Genomic DNA, 18953 nt, shown 5'->3' with positions numbered 1-18953 from the left:
TTTTTCCTGGGTTTTCTGTTAACTCTGTCTACAAAATGTGGTTTTAAGAAATATTACTCCTGGTCATTTATCTAACAGACCATACTGTGATCTGTAAGCTCCATCTTTCTTGCAGCTTTCACATTCTATTAAAATGGGATCTTTTACCAGGAAATTTATTCAGACGGGGGAGTTCATTTGAGGTTAAAACTGTAAAGTGGCCAATTATCTCTCAGTCATTGGTTGCATATGATCTTTACCCCAAGCTTTGGAAATAAAGACAACATTTAGCAAACGTTCTGCTCCAAAGCTAATGTTTTGGAAAGAATAACAGCATGTTGGGAATAAATTACATGGTCTTTAGTGCATTTTAGTGTTATTGCCTGTTAACATGCAGCGTGGTGTGCCAACTCATAAGAGAACTCCAGTCTTCTAGGGAATCGATTTCTGATTTGTTGAGCTGATGGTGTCCGTGTTATATCATTGAACAGACGAGTAGTACAGGGGGCCATGTCTGTGGGACCTCACCTAGGGGAAGCTATGAGTCATAGGCTGTCTTTTCATTCTGATACTGTCCAGACCATTAACACGCCATGGGTAATGGCATATGAGGTCTTTCATCTAGGACTATCCAGTTACCCACTAATGAGCTATGTTGATCCTAAAAGAGTCATTTAATATACCTAAATCAAGTAACTAATATAGCCTTGCTAAAAGGCCTACTAGGTACGAGGTTTTTGGCCAGGCTCTGTGGAAGAATAGTAGGATGCTTAAAGAGAGCCTTGATTCCATTTGTATGAAATATCCAGAATAGACAATTTCACAGAGTCAAAAATTACATCAGTGGTTTCCTAGACCTGGGAGGACAGGAGGATTGGAGAATGTTTGCTAAAACATTTTGGATTTCTTTGGGAAAATGTTATAAAATTGATTAAGATGATGGCTGCCCAACTCTGTGAATATAATAAAAGCCATTGAAGCATATACTTTAAATCGGTGAATCGTATGTGAGATATGTGAATGATATCTGAATAAAGCTGTTAAAAAATTAAAGAAGAAGAACCTTGTCCTCACGAAGAGAGGAAATGTTAATAATTTCAGGTAGACAGCACTAAGGACTAGAGACAGGTGCCATAAAATGCCGAGGGAAATCCCAAACTGTGTAACTTCCATTAGATTTTGTAAGATTTCCTTTCTTTGGGGACTGTTTCACTCTGTCTTTGGTTTCACAAGACGAGAGGTCGTGTTTAGGTCTCTGAGAGTAGGAGCAGAAAGACAGCTCCTAATAACTGAATAAATGAAAAAACTCATGATAAGACAGCAAAAGGTATCCTGGGAGCAGGAACATCAGACTTGAACCTGTTGGCAGGGTCCCGATGCAAGCCAACCTCAAACCTCTCTTATAGCTGGTTGCAAGCAAGGTATTTTATTTAAAGGGGAAAGGAGTCAGGGATTTTTTTTTTCCTTTAGACTAACAAGAAGCTGCCTGTTACTGTACCTTCTCCAGTCTAGAGACAATTTTACTGAAGAGCACCATCCCCACACCTACTCAATCTCCCACATTCCTGGAACAAATGTATCTAGGATCAGAGCAGCCCACAAAATAAATAAGCAACAATTAGCCCTGTGGTAACTTGTAAGCCAAAATGTTACTCCACGCACAAACAACTCAGGTTGAAGATTAAAATAACAAACAACTCTAGAATGAAGATTAAAATATCAGAGTGTCAGCAAAATTAAGACAGGAAAGAAGCAATAGGCTTTGTAATCGACGCATTGAATTCTCTTTTGAAACAAATTTTCTTTTTATTTGACACAGGGTCTTCCTTCCTCTGTCACCCAGCCTGGAGTGCAGTGACACGATCTCTCGATCTCTCATCACTGCAGCCTTGACTTCCCAGGCTCAAGTGATCCTCCTACTTCAGCCACCTGAGTAGCTGGAACCACAGGCATGTGCCACTATGGCCGGCTATGTTTTTATTTTTAATAAAGACAAGGTCTCACCATATTGTCCAGGCTGATCTTGAACTCCTGGGTACAAGAGATCCTCTGGCCTCAGCCTCCCAAAGTTCTAGGATTACAGGCATGAGCCACCATGCCCAACAAGGAATATTTTTAAGGAATATGGGACGACAAGGAAAAATGCTCACTCTATTGTTCAGGCCACACCTGCTGCCATAGAAATTCTTTAGGCAGAAGGATAAATTGTATTTCAGGCTTAAGTGATCTATCTTTTAGTGGGGTGGGCTTGATTAATTTTAAAAGATGTATTTCCACATTTACCCTTGCTGAACTCCTTCTCTACTATCATTTTTTGGATTATTTCCCCAAATTTCCAATATTTAGCCAAAAGCAAAATTATCAAGTGTATTTACTATAAATAATTCCAAATAATTTCAAATATAATCATGCTTTTTAAACTTTTATTTAAATATCTTAAATATTATAGTAAATTGCTTTTGTGCATAACATTGAACTTCCAAGCAGCAATGCACATAAACATTTTAGAGAAGTTTACAAAGAGATGATTCTACTGGGCTGTGGACATGAATTCCAGGCTTAGTTTACTCAGTAAGTGTGGGCCCCTTTTCTTCCTGGGGATCTGCCACAATTTTGTGCTGTTCTTGGTTTCTGAGTTTCTCAAAGCTGAAACAGAGGCTGAGCTGAGGGTTCAGTAAAAAAGATGGTAGAGGATGCATCAGAGAGCCCCAAACTCCACTTGCCTTCTAGAAGTGTCTATGACACAATCCTGTCCCCTGGATGACAGTTCTGCTAGTTCCACACTGGAGTACTTTGAAGCTTATGGGTCAAAGTAAACTGAGTGGTGTGGTGTCTGTCTTGCCCCTGTGAGCCCCATTTCCCTGGGACATGCAGAGAGAGCATTCCTTTCTCCAGTGTTCACCACCACCTGCCTTCCATGACAGTGCAAGCATTGGCTTTGGGAAGCTGCCAACTTTCTAGTGTGGTCCTTGAACCCTTGACCTTCCAGGCAAACGCAATGATGCTACCAGCTGAGCGACACAGACCTATTTCCTGCGTCAATGACTAAACAGATCCAAAGGTATGTGAAGCATTTCTTTCCCCCCCCCCGACCTTGTTCAGCCTTGGCACAGCTGCTGGCACAGCCAGAGGTGCCTGGCCCCGGGAGCAGCTGCTAAGTGTCTGCCAAGCCTCCGGAGGGCAGAGCTGTTTGTCAGCTGGTTAGTGCATTTTTTCACCTTGGTTCTCCTAACTTGAAAATAACTAGAATACAACTCATTTTAATGAACACTTTTGATCTTTTTTTCTTCTGTTTCTCCTCTTATCTAATCCTCTTATCTATTTTATTATTAATGGGAACCATTAACACATGACAGGGTAGACAAATGTGCATGTCCCTTCATTTTCAAACCTCCTCCTTCCTCTAGAATGGTTATGAATAAGCTCACACTCTAGAATGAAGATTAAAATATCAGAGTGTCAGCAAAATTAAGACAGGAAAGAAGCAATAGGCTTTGTAATCGACGCATTGAATTCTCTTTTGAAACAAATTTTCTTTTTATTTGACACAGGGTCTTCCTTCCTCTGTCACCCAGCCTGGAGTGCAGTGACACGATCTCTCGATCTCTCATCACTGCAGCCTTGACTTCCCAGGCTCAAGTGATCCTCCTACTTCAGCCACCTGAGTAGCTGGAACCACAGGCATGTGCCACTATGGCCGGCTATGTTTTTATTTTTAATAAAGACAAGGTCTCACTATATTGTCCAGGCTGGTCTTGAACTCCTGGGTACAAGAGATCCTCTGGCCTCAGCCTCCCAAAGTTCTAGGATTACAGGCATGAGCCACCATGCCCAACAAGGAATATTTTTAAGGAATATGGGACGACAAGGAAAAATGCTCACTCTATTGTCGATTACAGTTACATAAGAATAGATGATGCAAGAGCAAAGACTATGCTGTATTCGACAAGCCAAAAGTGGAACGTGAATATTTTCTTTATTAAACTTCTGGCCAGGCACGGTGGCTCACAGCTGTAATCCCAGCACTTTGGGAGGCCAAGGCAGGCAGATCAGCTGAGATCAGGAGTTCGAGACAAGCCTGGCCAACATGGTGAAACCCTGTCTCTACTGAAAATACAAAAATTAGCTGGACATGGTGGTGCACACCTGTAATCCCAACTACTCGGGAGGCCGAAGCAGGAGAATCACTTGAACCTGGGAGGTGGAGGTTGCAGTGAGCCGAGATCGCACCACCGCAGCACCCCAGCCTGGATAACAGAGCAAGATGCTGTCTCAAAATAAATAAATAAATAATGTACTTCTTTTAATGTCATTATAATGTTGTTTAAATAGCATTTTTTTAAATAAGAGAGGAAAGGAAAACAGTGTAACAAATCGCAAGCACACACAAAACTGCCCTGCTCATTTTTAATTTGGTGTGTTAATTACTGGATATAAAACGAAACCTCATTCTACTATTCTTTTCATTCTTGCTCTCTCTTTGCAAGGCACAACCCAACCCCTTGGTACCAAGAAGTGAGGAACTGAGTTCAGCTCTGTTCTCAATCACTCTGGGAGCAGCTCCCATTTCCAGGATTCACCGTGACTGCCCACTCTCCCCGTGGGGAGGAGTGATAACTCTCATGGCTGTGGAAAGGCACATCACTGATTCTCTTCCAGAAGGGGTGACTGAGAACTTTTTCTAACTAAAGGATCCTTCTCATCTCTGAGTGACAGGGTTGTGAATGCCCAAAGCCTTGGCAAAGCACCCAAATTTTCTTTCCAGCTTACTCCAAATAAGATGGGGTGAAAAGCACTAAATGACACAGATTTAGCCTGGACATCCTGGGCTCCAAGCCAGGCAAGGCTCCATCTCAACAAATCTATCATCTTCCTCGGAGTCTGTGAGTGCAACATTCCTAAGTCAGCCTTGCAACATGGCGGTTAACATTGAAAATGGGGACTTTGGCTGAATGGGCTCCACTGGAAATGCTGACAGTCTGATTAATTTTTTCAAATCATTGACCTCACACTTTCTCTTGGTGCTTCCTTTGAAGATATGGGGCAGGGGAGGAATCTAATCGAGCACTCCCACATTGCATGTTTTCATATAGCTGTTGTAGCAAGCCTTGGCAACAGAATGTCTCGGCTTAAATCTTGGCACACCATTTGCTAACCTGCTTAACGTCTCTGAGCATCATTTTCCTTCTTTGTACCATGGGGGAAATACTAGTGCCTACTACCTCTTATGGGTGTTGTGAGGGTAAAATGAAGTGATGCCTATAAGGTATTCCCATAGTGCTTGGCACACAGTGTGGACTCAAGAAATGTTGGTAGTGATGTTTGTCATTATTATTATTATCATCTTTATTATATTACCCCTCCATTCTTTACTTTATTCACCTCAAAGTGAACCAGAAGCACCTTGATATGGAGATGTGGGCAGGAAACCCGGAATCAGATCTCTTTAGTTCTACTCACGGAATGGCCTTTGACAAGTTACTTTCACATCTGAATCTACTTCCACATCTGTAAAATACAGATCACGACACCCACCTCGGAGCGCTATTAGGAAGATTCAATGTAATAAAATACAGGAAAATGCTTGACACATACTGAGTGCTCAGTAAATAATGGTTGAATCAGGACTTAGGTTTGGGTCACTCACCCAGATTGTCCCATTTTAACTTGGGTTTCAACTAAAGGAGAAGGCATCCCACGCTCCTCTAGGTCACTTCCAGCAAAAACCAGCAGGACAAGGGAGCCAAAACATTAGCAAGCTTTTGGCAGATGCCTGACAAGGAGGGTGATCACAAGACCTCCGTGCAGAATTTTGACAACCGAATGTGCAAATTACACTTATTCAAGCTGAAATATCACCCAAGTGTGTTTTGGAACCACAGTGACCACATCCCAGCTGGACTGTGGAAGTGAAGCTGTGCGGCCAAGGGTTTTATTATTTTTATTTAAAAGTGTGAATCATCAGACAGGCAATGCTCTCCAGCCAGGTGCTGTATTCAGATTCCACGTCAATATCTACTTTTTTGGCAGCCGAGCAAAGAGAAGGTGCCAGTGAGAAACTGTTCTGGGTGAGAGATCTCTGTTTCAAGCAGGGTAACCTTGGGACTATCTCTTAAACTGCCTAGGACTCAGTTTCCTCATATGTAAAATAAAATGACAGTAGGAAATACTGCACAGTTGGTTGTCGGGATTAAATGAGATAATGTGTGACAAGTGCTTGGAAGAGAACATAGTAAGTGCTAGATATGTGTTTGCTATAACGATAATAATTAATGTGCTAAGGCCTTTAGGATTTTCAAAAGACATCATGTTTTTGCCTCTCTACAACAGGCTTATATTCTATTTGGAGGAAAGACTTTGTATGTAACAAAGGAAATGGTGACACAGAACTGTTTTAAATATATGACAACTGAGCATGATTCCTATAGTCTGAGTGGCTAAGAACAATTCTCTGCAGAAGAAAATATTAGAGGTAGGCCATGCAGAAAATGTAGAAACCAAAGTAATTAATAGGGAGAGAAGGGCATTTTATGGATGGGGAATAGCTTGGGAAAACTGTCCGACCTCCCCTGATGTCTTTGAAGAACTCTGGCAGCTTGGATGTAACTCTGCAAAAAAAGAAAAACCCAAGGTTTTACGACTGCTTAAACTGCCTAATTTCACCTGTTCCATACATCAATTCTTGCTTTTATTCTCCTGGTCATTAAGCCACTAACTCTCACTGCCCAGCTATTGTTTTATCCTAGTGTTGCCCCATTAGCTCAACACATAGTTCTGTCTTTAAATTTTAAACCCCAATTTCCCTCCTGACTATGATTTCCTCTAGTGGACTCTTAGGGAAGCATCCCAACAGGTTGACACAGTTATTCAAAATCTTTTTTCCAAATACTACATCCACAGGGAGCTCCTACAGGTCTCATGAACTGGATATGGGTAAACAGTGAGAGGCTCTGTTATGTTTTAGGGACAACGAGTAGATGAGGTTCACTCCTGTGATAAAGGTAGTAGAGGATAATAAAAGCACATTAGGCTCACGTACAATGAAGGAGCTTCCTAGAAGCACAGACAATTCAGTGGGACAGGCCCCCTACCCTGGAGTCTCAGTAGATGGGAAAGCCAGGGCTCTGGATTTTATAGGTAGGTGGATATTCAACTATGCCCAGAAACCTCCCCAGTGACTCTCATCCCAATTTTACCATTGCTTTGCTCGGCCTTCCCAGGACTTAACTACATTGACTTTGCTCGGCCAGGCACGGTGGCTCAGGCCTATAATCCCAATGCTTTGGGAAGCCAAGGCAGGAGGATCACTTGAGGCCAGGAGTTTGCGACCAGCCTGGGCAACATAGTGAGACCCTGTCTCTACAAAAAATAAAGATTAGCCAACATAGTGGTGCATGTCTGTGGTCCCAGCTACTATGGAGGCTGAGGCAGGAGAATCATTTGAGCCTGGGAGTTTAATGTTGCAGTGAGTGATGATCCCACCACTGGACTCCGGCCTGGGTGAAAGAGTGAGACCCTGTCTTTTAAAAATAATAATAATACTGACTTTGCTTCCTGCTTTGAACAATGTTATATATCTACCAACTAGAAGGTAAATTTCTAATAATAGCAGCTTTAGTCCTTTCTGCACGTTGTGTGTAGAGAAAACACACACACAACACAAAAACAGTAACAACAAAAGCAAAATAAGAACACTCTGGCCAGGGGCGGTGGCTCATTCCTGTAATCCCAGCACTTTGGGAAGCCGAGGCGGGCGGGTCACAAGGTCAGGAGATCGAGACCATCTGGGCCAACATGGTGAAACCCCATCTCTACTAAAAATACAAAAATTAGCTGGGTGTGGTGGCACACACCTGTAATCCCAGCTACTTAGGAGGCTGAGGCAGGATAATCGCTTGAACCCAGGCTGGAGTGCAATGGCGCTACGTCAACTCACTGCAACCTCTGCTTCCTGGGTTCAAGCGATTATCCTGCCTCAGCCTCCTAAGTAGCTGGGAAAAAAAAAAAAAAAAAAAAAAACACTCTGAGAATGCTCTGATTTTGAGAAACAATCTCAAGTCAGAAGTTGTAGGTTTCAGTCCTGGTTCCACAATTAACTAGCTGAGATAACAATATGTTACAAAATTTTCTAAGCTTCCCTCCCTATCCACAAAATAGAGATTATGACATCTGCTTACCTTAAGGGGTATAGAATACAGAGAGATAATAGATGTGATATCATACATAAAGAAACTTTTCAAATAAAGGAAAAATAAGTCAACTCAATCTAAATTTATAAAGAGTTTGCGTTTTGTTTTTTGTTTGAGAGAAGGAGAGACAATGAGGACAACCACTATTTTGAAGACTATAAAGGGAAAATTCTAAATATTATTTTTTCACATCAGAATTTTATTTTATCATTTGGACACAGAGAAGAAGTAAGCAAATAAAGAGCATTACTTCATAGTCTTTGGCCAAAAATGTCTTTTATACCCCAAGGTTGGAGAAGACTACTGATGTAGGATTTAGGATTGGCTGGTTTTTGCTCACTTTGCATTGTGTAGATGTTTCTTGAACACCATTGCCTCACCAGGTATTGAAGAGAAATATGTTAGAGTAGTTGGTCAATACTGGATTGGCTCAAGCCCATTATTCTTAGCTGACCTCTTAGAAAATATATATAAAATATGCTGGGCGGGGTTGAGGGGGAAGGAAATTCCTCTGTTTTTTGAGGAAGTGTTAGCTTTGGCTCATTCCAGGATGGACCTTCCAGGATTCTTCAGTTTTCCTTTCTCTTAAAGATCTTTCTTTAAGACATATTACTGCCCCTTAGTTATAGCAGGATTAAGGTCCAGTGTAATGGTGCTGAGCTTTGGACAGAGAAAAAAGAGTATGACTTGCTGGCTGATCTGAGTGATTAGGAATAATGTGCTAACATCCAAACTCTGTGAGTTTTGGGTTGATGTGACCCTTGTTTTGCCACATGTGCTTCTCATAATTGGAATAAAGCATAAGAAGGCCAGTGTGGAAATGTGAACCGCAACCTAATAAGTGCATATTATTTGCCAGACTTTTCCAGGCCTTTTGGTTAAGTTATTGGATCTTTGCAGCAAAGACTGAGCCAATATGGATGAGTTATCTCTTTTTTATGGATGAGTAAACTCATGTCAAATAATTTGCTTAAAATCAGATGGCTGATAAGTGGTAGAGAATGCTTCTCAAAGAAAGTGAGGTTAATCCAAGTTCTGATGGAGGTGAGGTGTGTCAACCATCCTATGGAGTTGTAAAGGCATTTTATGCATTACATTTGGCAATTCATAGATTACAAATAACTTGGCCCAGAAGACTGAAGACTTGGGTTCCAAACCTTGGTCTAATATTTATAAGCTATGTGACCTTTGACAAATCACTTCATATATTTGAGTTGAGGTACTCTACCTCACAATATTGTTCAGAGGATTAAATGATATAATATATATAAAGCTATCACAAGACTTGGGACCTAGGAGGCATTTAAATTGTAGTCACCACCATCATTATCATCATTATTAAAAGCATTATTTTCACCAACACAGTAATTATCATTATCGCTAATATCTACTGTATTTACCCTTAGAATTTTTGAGGGTTATAATAAGATAATGCATGTGAAAATGCTTTGTACCAAAAAAAATTAGAAGCATTTAAATCTGGGGGAGATTCAAATATAATTTCAAATGTAATAGATTGAATTTAAGAGAATTATTGTGAATTCCACGGTAGTCTTGACTCAAGTTAGTCTAGAGTCTTAACCCTGAAAATGCTGAAAGGTGACTTAAAGTGAAAAGGCAAACATATTTCACTAATCTTCAGACCATGGTGTTGGCACTTATAAAGGCCAACTATACATTGATTACTCAATTACTGACTTCATATTAAAGCTTTAACAAGAAGATCTAGCAAATATTCTACAGCACATTTCATCAAAAAGGGTGGGATATCACTCAGAGATTTACTGTTTTATATAAGGCAATGTTCTCTTAAACCTATGAATAGGGAGAAAAATAAGGATCTAAAAATTCTCTTTGTGCCCAAAGGAGATGGGAAGGAGGGAAGGAGAGTCCGTGTTTAACTAAAATTGTACATATGATTCTGATACATATGTCAGTCTTGCCAAGCCCCATGTGAAAAAGGAGTAGTGACTAAGACATAGAATGCCAATGACTAGTTTCTGCCAGTAGAAATCTATGGGTTGTTTAGTTTTATAAACACTTCTGAGAACTCAGCCTTTAATGAACACAGCTGCTGCCAACTCAGTGGTTTCCAAGAAGCAGTCATGGTGATGATAAAGAAAGAAATCCCATAACCTATCAACATGGTTTTACTGCTGTAAAGACTAGACTATCATTAATAGCTCATTTTTGAAGACTATTATGGCCTAACTTCTGCATCAAAGGAGAATTCTGGAAATCAGAAAGAAACTTCCACCATCACCATCACTGTCTCCCTCATTCTTCACAGGTTCTGATTTACTTTGTTTTTCTATACATCTATATAAGTTTCATTTTTGATACAGGGAACATTGCATCAAATGCAGTCTGAGTCATTAGCAGATTAGCACTCATCCATGACCTGTGTGAAACTTAGCAATATAAAAGGTCAAGTCTTCTCAGGTCTCAATTGAGAAATCTCTGTCTCTTCCAAAAACCTCTTTTTCATGATGAAGCTGATAACATTTTCCTGCTCTGTAATATATATGAAATGGAAGGCACAATCTTGTATAAATACTTACACAAACACTGTAATAGTGATGTCTACACTCCCATCTAAAACTCAGCAGGTATTAACATGTTCCTGTCCAGTCCCAAGGTTTAACTGGGGGACTTCCTTCCTTAATTCCTCACCCTGCCCTCATTAGTTGTACAGATGTTCACTTGAAACTTGACAGAATTCTCAACTTATGAAGGAGGATCATCATCCTAGGGTAGGATGTTGTTTCCTACCTGGCAGTCTTATTCTAGTCCTATATTCAGATGGTATTTTCAGAGGGTAAATTCAGTGGTAATTTTCTGGCTATGGTATACTCATAAATGTTTAAAAACTAGCTTCCCCAACACACAGTCTTTTCTTGTACCATTTGCCAATTTCTCTGATATAAATACTTCTACCACATATACATTTAAGCCACCAACGTAATGGTACTGAACTTGGATTTGGGAAGATATGCACACAAAGGTTTCTTGCAAGCCAGTATGAACCAGTACCTCCAGCACACCACTGTCATAAAGTCCTTCTCCTGGTTTATTGCTCTGGCACTCTCTGTAGAGGATCACTCTCAAATATGAAACCCAGATCTCCAAATTTTGAGTCTAGATCGCCTCTCTTTCTGTTTTTCTTGCTTGCCTATACTTCTATTTTCTAGTAATAGGACTCTGTGGTCCATGACCCATTTTAAAGAACTTAAGGCCCTTTGGAAAATAACTTAAGCACTTGGCAAGTTATTTATCTTTCTAAAGAGGTCAGGAGAACCCACCCTGTATTAGCCTGTTTCCCTTCACTTGGAGAAGAATAAAAATGTTTTCATTCTTTAGGATGTATCACTCTCGCCAAAAATGAGGCCAAAGAGATTTCTCTAAAGTCACACACACACACACACACACACACACACACACACACACACACACACACACACACACACACACACACACACACACACACACACACACACACACAGATAGAGAGAGAGAGAGACCATAACTGGAGTTCTCATACCCTACTTCAAAAGCAGGTCCAAATAAAACAAAATTCTCTTCCAAAAGATTGAATAGGTACAATATGAGGAACTACTCCCAGCAATGGGAAGAGAGTCAAATCCGGTGCCAAATGGATACACATTTTTAAATTGTATTGTGTAGATCTATATTCTTACTAAATGTGTCTTTTGTCTTCTTGTTTTTCACCTTCTGTCAGAGGTACATTAAAATCTCCTATCTTATATATATATATGTATATTTATGTATATATATACACATATATATGTGTGTCTACACACACATGGAATACTATGCAGCCATAAAAAGAATGACATCTTGTCCTTTGCAGCAACATGGATGGTGCTGGAAGACATTATCCTACATGAACTAACTCAGAAACAACATCAAATACTGAATGTTCTCACTTATAAGTGGGAAGTAAACAATGGGTACACATGGACATAAAGATGAAAAAATAGATACTGGGGACTACAAAACGGGGGAAGGTGGAAAGGAGGACAAGGTTGAAAAATTGCCTACTGGGTACAGTGTTCACTATTGGGTAATGGGTGCATTAGAAGCCCAATCCTCACCCATTATGCAATATACTCATGTAACAAAAAAACACATATAACCCCTGAATCTAAAATAAAATAGTTTAAAAAGAAACTAGGAAAATAATTTGATAATGAGGAGATGTATACTTCTGTTTATCTATTGACGTAAAACAACCCATCCCCAAATTCAGTTGATTAAAACAAAACAAAACAAAACAAAACAAAACAAGAAGTTCCCCACAATAATTCTGGGCTTGTCTACTTCACCTGGTTCTATCAATTTTTGCCTTATAAATTTAAAGTGATCTTATTGGGTGCATACAAATGCATGGTTGTGCTACGTTTCTGGTGAACTGACCCCTTTACTGCTATAAAATGTTTTTTTAAAAAAACCTATATTAATAATTTCACCTTAAATCTATTTTGTATGATATTACTGTAGTTATGCCATCTTTTTAATTTTTTTTATTAAACTTTAAGTTCTGGGATACATGTGCAGAACGTGTGGTTTGTTACATAAGTATACACGTGCCACGGTGGTTTGCTGCACCCATCAACCTATCATCTACATTAACTATTTCTCCTAATGCTATCCCTCCCCTAGTCCCCCACCCTGTGACAGGCTCCAGTGTGTGATATTCCTCTCCCTATGCCCATGTGTTCTCATTGTTCAACTCGCACTTATAAGTGAGAACATGTGGTGCTTGGTTTTCTGTTCTTGCATTAATTTGCTGAGAATGATGGTTTCCAGCTTCATCCATGTCCCTGCAAAGGACATGAACTCATCCTTTTTATGGCTGCATAGTATTCCATGGTGTATATGTGTCACATTTTCTTTATCCAGTCTATCATTTATGGGCATTTGGATTTGGTTCCAAGTCTTTGCTATTGTGAATAGTGCTGCAATAAATATACATGTGCATGTGTCTTTATAGTAGAATGATTTATAATCCCTTGGGCATATACCCAGTAATGGGATTGCTGGATCAAGTGGCATTTCTGGTTCTAGATCTTTGAGGAATTGCCACACTGTCTTCCACAATGGTTGAACTAATTTACACTCCCATCAACAGTGTAAAAGCATTCCTGTTTCTCCACATCCCCTCCAGCATCTGTTGTTTCCTGACTTTTTAATGATCGCCATTCTATCTGGAGTGAGATGGTTTTGATAATTGTGGCTTCTGATTTGCATTTCTCTGATGACCAGTGATGATGATCTTTTTTTCATATGTTTGTTGGCTGCATAAATGTCTTCTTTTGAGAACTGTCTGTTCATATACTTTGCTGAATTTTTGATGGGGTTGTTTTTTTCTTGTAAATTTGTTTAAGTTCCTTGTAGATTCTGGATATTAGACCTTTGTCAGATGGGTAGATTGCAAAAATTTTCTCCCATTCTGTCCATTGCCTGTTTACTCTGATCCTGGTTTTTTGTTGTTGTTGTTGTTGTTGTTTTTTGCTCTGCAGAAGCTCTTTAGTTTAATTAGATCACATTTGTCAATTTTGGCTTTTGTTGCAATTGCTTTTAGTATTTTAGTCATGAAGTCTTTGCCCATGCCTATGTCCTGAGTGATATTGCCTAGGTATTCTTCTAGGGTTTTTATGGTTTTGGGTTTTTTTATGTAAGTCTTTAATCCATGTGGAGTTACTTTTTGTATAAGGTATAAGGAAGGGGTCCACTTTCAGTTTTCTGCATATGGCTAGCCAGTTTTCCCAGCACCATTTATTAAGCAGGAAATCCTTTCCCCATTGCTTGTTTTTGTCAGGTTTGTCAAAGATCAGATGGTTGTAGATGTGTGGCACTATTTCTGAGGCCTCTGTTCTGTTCCATTGGTATATATATATATCTGTTTTGGTACCAGGACCATGCTGTTTTGGTTACTGTAGCCTTGTAGTACAGTTTGAAGTCAGGTAGTGTGATGCCTCCAGCTTCGTTCTTTTTGCTTAGGATTGTCTTGGCTATATGGGCTCTTTTTTGTTTCCGTATGAAACTTAACGTAGTTTTTTCTAATTTTGTGAAGAAAGTCAATGGTAGCTTGATGGGGATAGCATTACCTCTATAAATTCCTTTGGGCAGTATGGCCATTTTCACAATATTGATTCTTCCTATCCATGACCATGGAATGTTTTTCCATTTGTTTGTGTTCTCTCTTATTTCCTTGAGCAGTGGTTTGTAGTTCTTGATGTGGTCCTTCAAATCCCTTGTAAGTTTTATTCCACGGTATTTTATTCTCTTTGTAGCAATTGTGAATGGGAATTCACTCATGATTTGGCTTTCTGTTTGTCTATTATTGGTGTACAGGAATGTTTGTGATTTTTGCACATTGATTTTGTATCCTGAGACGTTGCTGAAGTTGCTTATCAGCTTAAGGAGATTTGGGGCTGAGACGATGGGGTTTGCTTAATATACAATCAGGCTATCTGCAAATAGAGACAATTTGACTTCCTATTTGAACCTTTTATGTCTTTCTCTTGCCTGATTGCCTTGGTCAGAACTTCCAATACTATGTTGAATAGGAGTGGTGAGAGAGGGCATCCTTGTCTTGTGCTGGTTTTCAAAGGGAATGCTTCCGGTTTTTGCCCATTCAGTATGATATTGGCTGTGGGTTTGTCGTAAATAGCTCTTATTATGTTGAGAAATGTTTCATCAAAACCTAGTTTATTGAGAGTTTTTAGCATGAAAGGGTGTTGAATGTTATTGAAGTCCTATTACACACCTATTGACATTATCATGTGATTTTTGTCATTGGTTCTGTTTATGTGATGGATTACATTTATTGATTTGCATATGTTCAACCAGCCTTGCATCCCAGGGATAAAGTCGACTTGACCGTGGTGGATAAGCCTTTTGATGTGCTGCTGGATTTGGTTTGCTGGTATTTTATTGAGGATTTTCACATCTATGTTCATTAGAGATATTGGCTTGAAAGTTTTTTTTTTTGTTGTTGTTCTGTCTCTGCCAGGTTTTGGTATCAGGATGATGCTGGCCTCATAAAATGAGTTAGGGAGGAGTCCCTCTTTATGTATTGTTCAGAATAGTTTCAGAAGAAATGGTACCGGCACCTCTTTGTACCTCTGGTAGGATTTGGCTGTGAATCCATCTGGTCCTGAGCTTTTTTTGGTTGGTAGGCTATTAATTACTGCCTCAATTTCAGAGCTTGTTATTGGTCTATTCAGGGATTCAATATTTCCCTGGTTTAGTCTTGGGAGGGTGTATGTGTCGAGGAATTTATCCATCTCTTCTAGATTTTCTAGTTTATTTGTGTAGAGGTGTTTATAGTATTCTGTAATGGTAGTTTGTATTTCTGTGGGATCAGTGGTGATATCCCCTTTATCATTTTTTATTGTGTCTATTTGATTCTTCTTTCTTTTCTTCCTTATTAGTCTGGCTAGCCATCTATCTATTTTGTTAATCTTTTCAAAAAACCAGCTCCTGGATTCATTGATTTTTTGAAGGGTTTTTCATGTCTCTATCTCCCTCAGTTCTGCTCTGTTCTTAGTTATTTCTCATCTTCTGCTTGCTTTTGAATTTGTTTGCTCTTGCTTCTCTTGTTCTTTCAATTGTGATGTCAGGGTGTCAATCTTAGATCTTTCCCACTTTCTCCTGTGGGCATTTAGTGCTATAAATTTCCCTTTAAACATTGCTTTAGCTGTGTCCCAGAGATCCTGGTACATTGTGTCTTTGTTCTCATTGGTTTCAAATAACTTTTTTATTTCTGCCTTAATATCATTATTTACCTAGAAGTCATTCAAGAGCAGGTTGTTCAGTTTCCATGTAGTTCTGTGGTTTTGAGTGAGTTTCTTAATCCTGAGTTCTAATTTGATTGCACTGTGGTCTGAGAAACTGTTTGTTATGATTTCCGTTCTTTTACATTTGCTGAGGAGTGTTTTACTTCCAATTATGTGGTCAGTTTTAGAATAAGTGAGATGTGGTGCTGAGAAGAATGTATATTCTGTTGATTTGGAGTGGAGAGTTTTGTAGATGTCCATTAGGTCCACTTGGTCCAGAGCTGAGTTCAAGTCCTGGATATCATTATTAATTTTCTGTCATGTTGATCTGTCTAATATTGACAGTGGGGTGTTACAGTCTCCCATTATCATTGTGTGGGAGTCTAAGTCTCTTTGCAGTTCTCTAAGAATTTGCTTTATAAACCTGGGTGCTCCTGTATTGGGTGCATATATATTTAGGTTAGTTAGCTTTTCTTGTTGCTTTGATCCTTTTACCATTATGTAATGCATCAAGTGGGTCCCTGATCCCTGTGCCTCCAGACTGGGAGACACCTCCTAGCAGGGGTCAACAGACACTTCATACAGGAGAGCTCCAGCTGGCATCTGGTGGGTGCCCCTCTGGGACGAAGCTTCCAGAGGAAGGAACAGGCAGCAATCTTTGCTATTCTGCAGCCTCCACTGGTGATACCCAGGCAAACAAGGTCTGGAGTGGATCTCCAGCAAACTCCAGCAGACCTGCAGCAGAGGGGCTAGACTATTAGAAGGAAAACTAACAAACAGAAAGGAATACCATCAACATCAAAAAAAAGATGTCCACACAGAAATCCCATCGAAGGTCACCAACTTCAAAGAACAAAAGTAGATAAATCCACGAAGATGAGGAAAAAACAGTGCAAAAAGTTTGAACATTCCATAAACTAGGTTTTGATGAAATTTTTCTCAACATAATAGGAGCTATTTATGACAAAGAATGCCTCTTCTCCTCCAAAGGATCACAACTCCTCACCAGCAAGGGAAGAAAACTGGATGGAGAATGAGTTTGATGAATTTACAGAAGTAGGCTTCAGAAGGTGGGCAATAACAAACTCCTCTGAGCTAAAGGAGCATGTTCTAACCCAACGCAAGGAAGCTAAGAACCTTGAAAAAAGATTAGAGGAATTGCTAACTAGAATAATCAGTTTAGAGAAGAATTTAAATGACCCGATGGAGCTGAAAAACACAGCACAAGAACTTCATGAAGCATACACAAGTATCAATAGCTGAATCGATCAAGCAGAAGAAAGGATACCAGAGATTGAAGATCAACTTAATGAAATAAAGTGTGAAGACAAGATTAGAGAAAAAAGAAAGAAAAGGAACAAACAAAACCTCTGAGAAATATGGGACTATGTGAAAAGACCAAACCCACATTTGATTGGTGTACCTGAAAGTGATGGGGAGAATGGAACCAAGTTGGAAAACACTCTTCAGGATATTATCCAGGAAAACTTCCCCAGCCTAGCAAGACAGGCCAACATTCAAATTCAGGAAATACAGAGAACACTGCAAAGATACTCCTAGAGAAGAGCAACCCTAAGACACATAATCATCAGATTCACCAAGGTTGAAATGAAGGCAAAAATGTTAAGGGCAGCCAGAGAGAAAGTTTGGGTTACCCACAAAGGAAAGCCCATCAGACTAACAGCAGATCTCTCAGCAGAAACCCTACAAGCCAGAAGAGAATGGAAGCCAATATTCAAGATTCTTAAACAAAGGAATTTTCAAACCAGAATTTCATATCCAGCCAAACTAAGCTTCATAAGTGAAGGATAAATAAAATCCTTTACAGACAAGCAAATGCTGAAAGATTTTGTCACCACCAGGCCTGCTTTACAAGAGCTCCTGAAGGAAGCACTAAATATGGAAAGGAAAAACCAGTACCAGCCACTGCAAAACATACCAAATTGTAAAGACCATCAACACTGTGAAGAAACTGCATCAACTAATGTGCAAAATAACCAGCTAGCATCATAATGACAGGATTAAATTCACACATAACAATATTAACCTTAAATGTAAATAGGCTAAATACCCCAATTAAAAGACGCAGACTGGCAAATTGCATAAAGAGTCAAGACCCATCGGTGTGCTGTATTCAGGAGACCCATCTCATGTGCAAACACACACATAGGCTCAAAATAAAGGGATGGAGGAATATTTACCAAGCAAATGGAAAGCAAAAAAAGAAAAAAAAAAAAAGAAAAAAAAGCAGGGGCTGCAATCCTGGCCTCTGATAAAACAAAGTTTAAACCAACAAAGATGAAAAAGATTATGCTATCTTTATGTACATTTTTACTTTTAACCTTTTTGCATTTAAATTACGTCTCTTTTAAGCAGCATATAGTTGTGCTTCTTTTTTCATCTAAAAATCTTTGTCTGTTTGAATAGTTAACTCACTTACATTTCAAGAGATTATTGATATATTTGGCATTAAATCGATTTCTATGTCCTTTTTCTCTGTTCTCTAGCTGCTGTTGCATTAGTCCAGTATTCTTTATTATTGCATTCCCCCCCCATTAGCTTACTAATACTTTTACAAATTCTTTAATGTATATCCTTGAGATTCAAACATAAATATTTTATTTATTAATATTTAACATAAATATATATTTTTATTACTTGCAAGACTATGCAAACAATTAAAAAATATTTACCCTTGCTGTCTTTTATGCTAGGGTTTTCACTTATTTTAATGACACAGATATTGTAAACCTTATATAACATTACTGTTCTTGTTTTATACAGTCAATACTCATTTACATTTAAGCACAAATGTAATCTTTATGTTGTTCTTCATTATTTTCTGCATTTTTCTTTTTTCATCTGAAATCATTGTTCTTCTATACAAATATCTTCTTTTAGTATTTTATGTACTATAACTCTGTTGCTAATAAATTCCCTCAGTTTGCATTTTCTAAATATGTCTTTATTATGCCAATAT

At 39.1% G+C, this 18953-nt stretch overlaps 1 protein-coding gene across 5 annotated transcripts in view; it reads right to left on the bottom strand.

The window, feature by feature from the left end:
* Positions 1-18953, bottom strand: part of PCTP (phosphatidylcholine transfer protein) — a 90866-nt gene that overhangs the window by 28208 nt on the left and 43705 nt on the right. The window contains exon 6 of one of the 5 annotated variants that reach the window (XM_032162809.2): positions 5910-6587. The exons of 3 other annotated variants lie outside the window; for them this stretch is intronic. In XM_032162809.2, coding sequence (XP_032018700.2) covers positions 6486-6587 — 102 coding nt within the window. In that variant the 3' untranslated portion in view covers positions 5910-6485. Of the gene's footprint in view, positions 1-5909; positions 6588-18953 lie in introns of those variants that run through there. One more of the 5 variants, XM_032162811.2, reaches the window with a different exon arrangement.

The sequence above is a fragment of the Hylobates moloch genome, unplaced genomic scaffold (assembly GCF_009828535.3).
Source record: "Hylobates moloch isolate HMO894 unplaced genomic scaffold, HMol_V3 SCAFFOLD_10, whole genome shotgun sequence".
Classification (NCBI taxonomy): domain Eukaryota; kingdom Metazoa; phylum Chordata; class Mammalia; order Primates; family Hylobatidae; genus Hylobates; species Hylobates moloch.
Note: the sequence above shows the minus strand (reverse complement) of the source record. Positions and strands in the feature narration are given on the sequence as shown.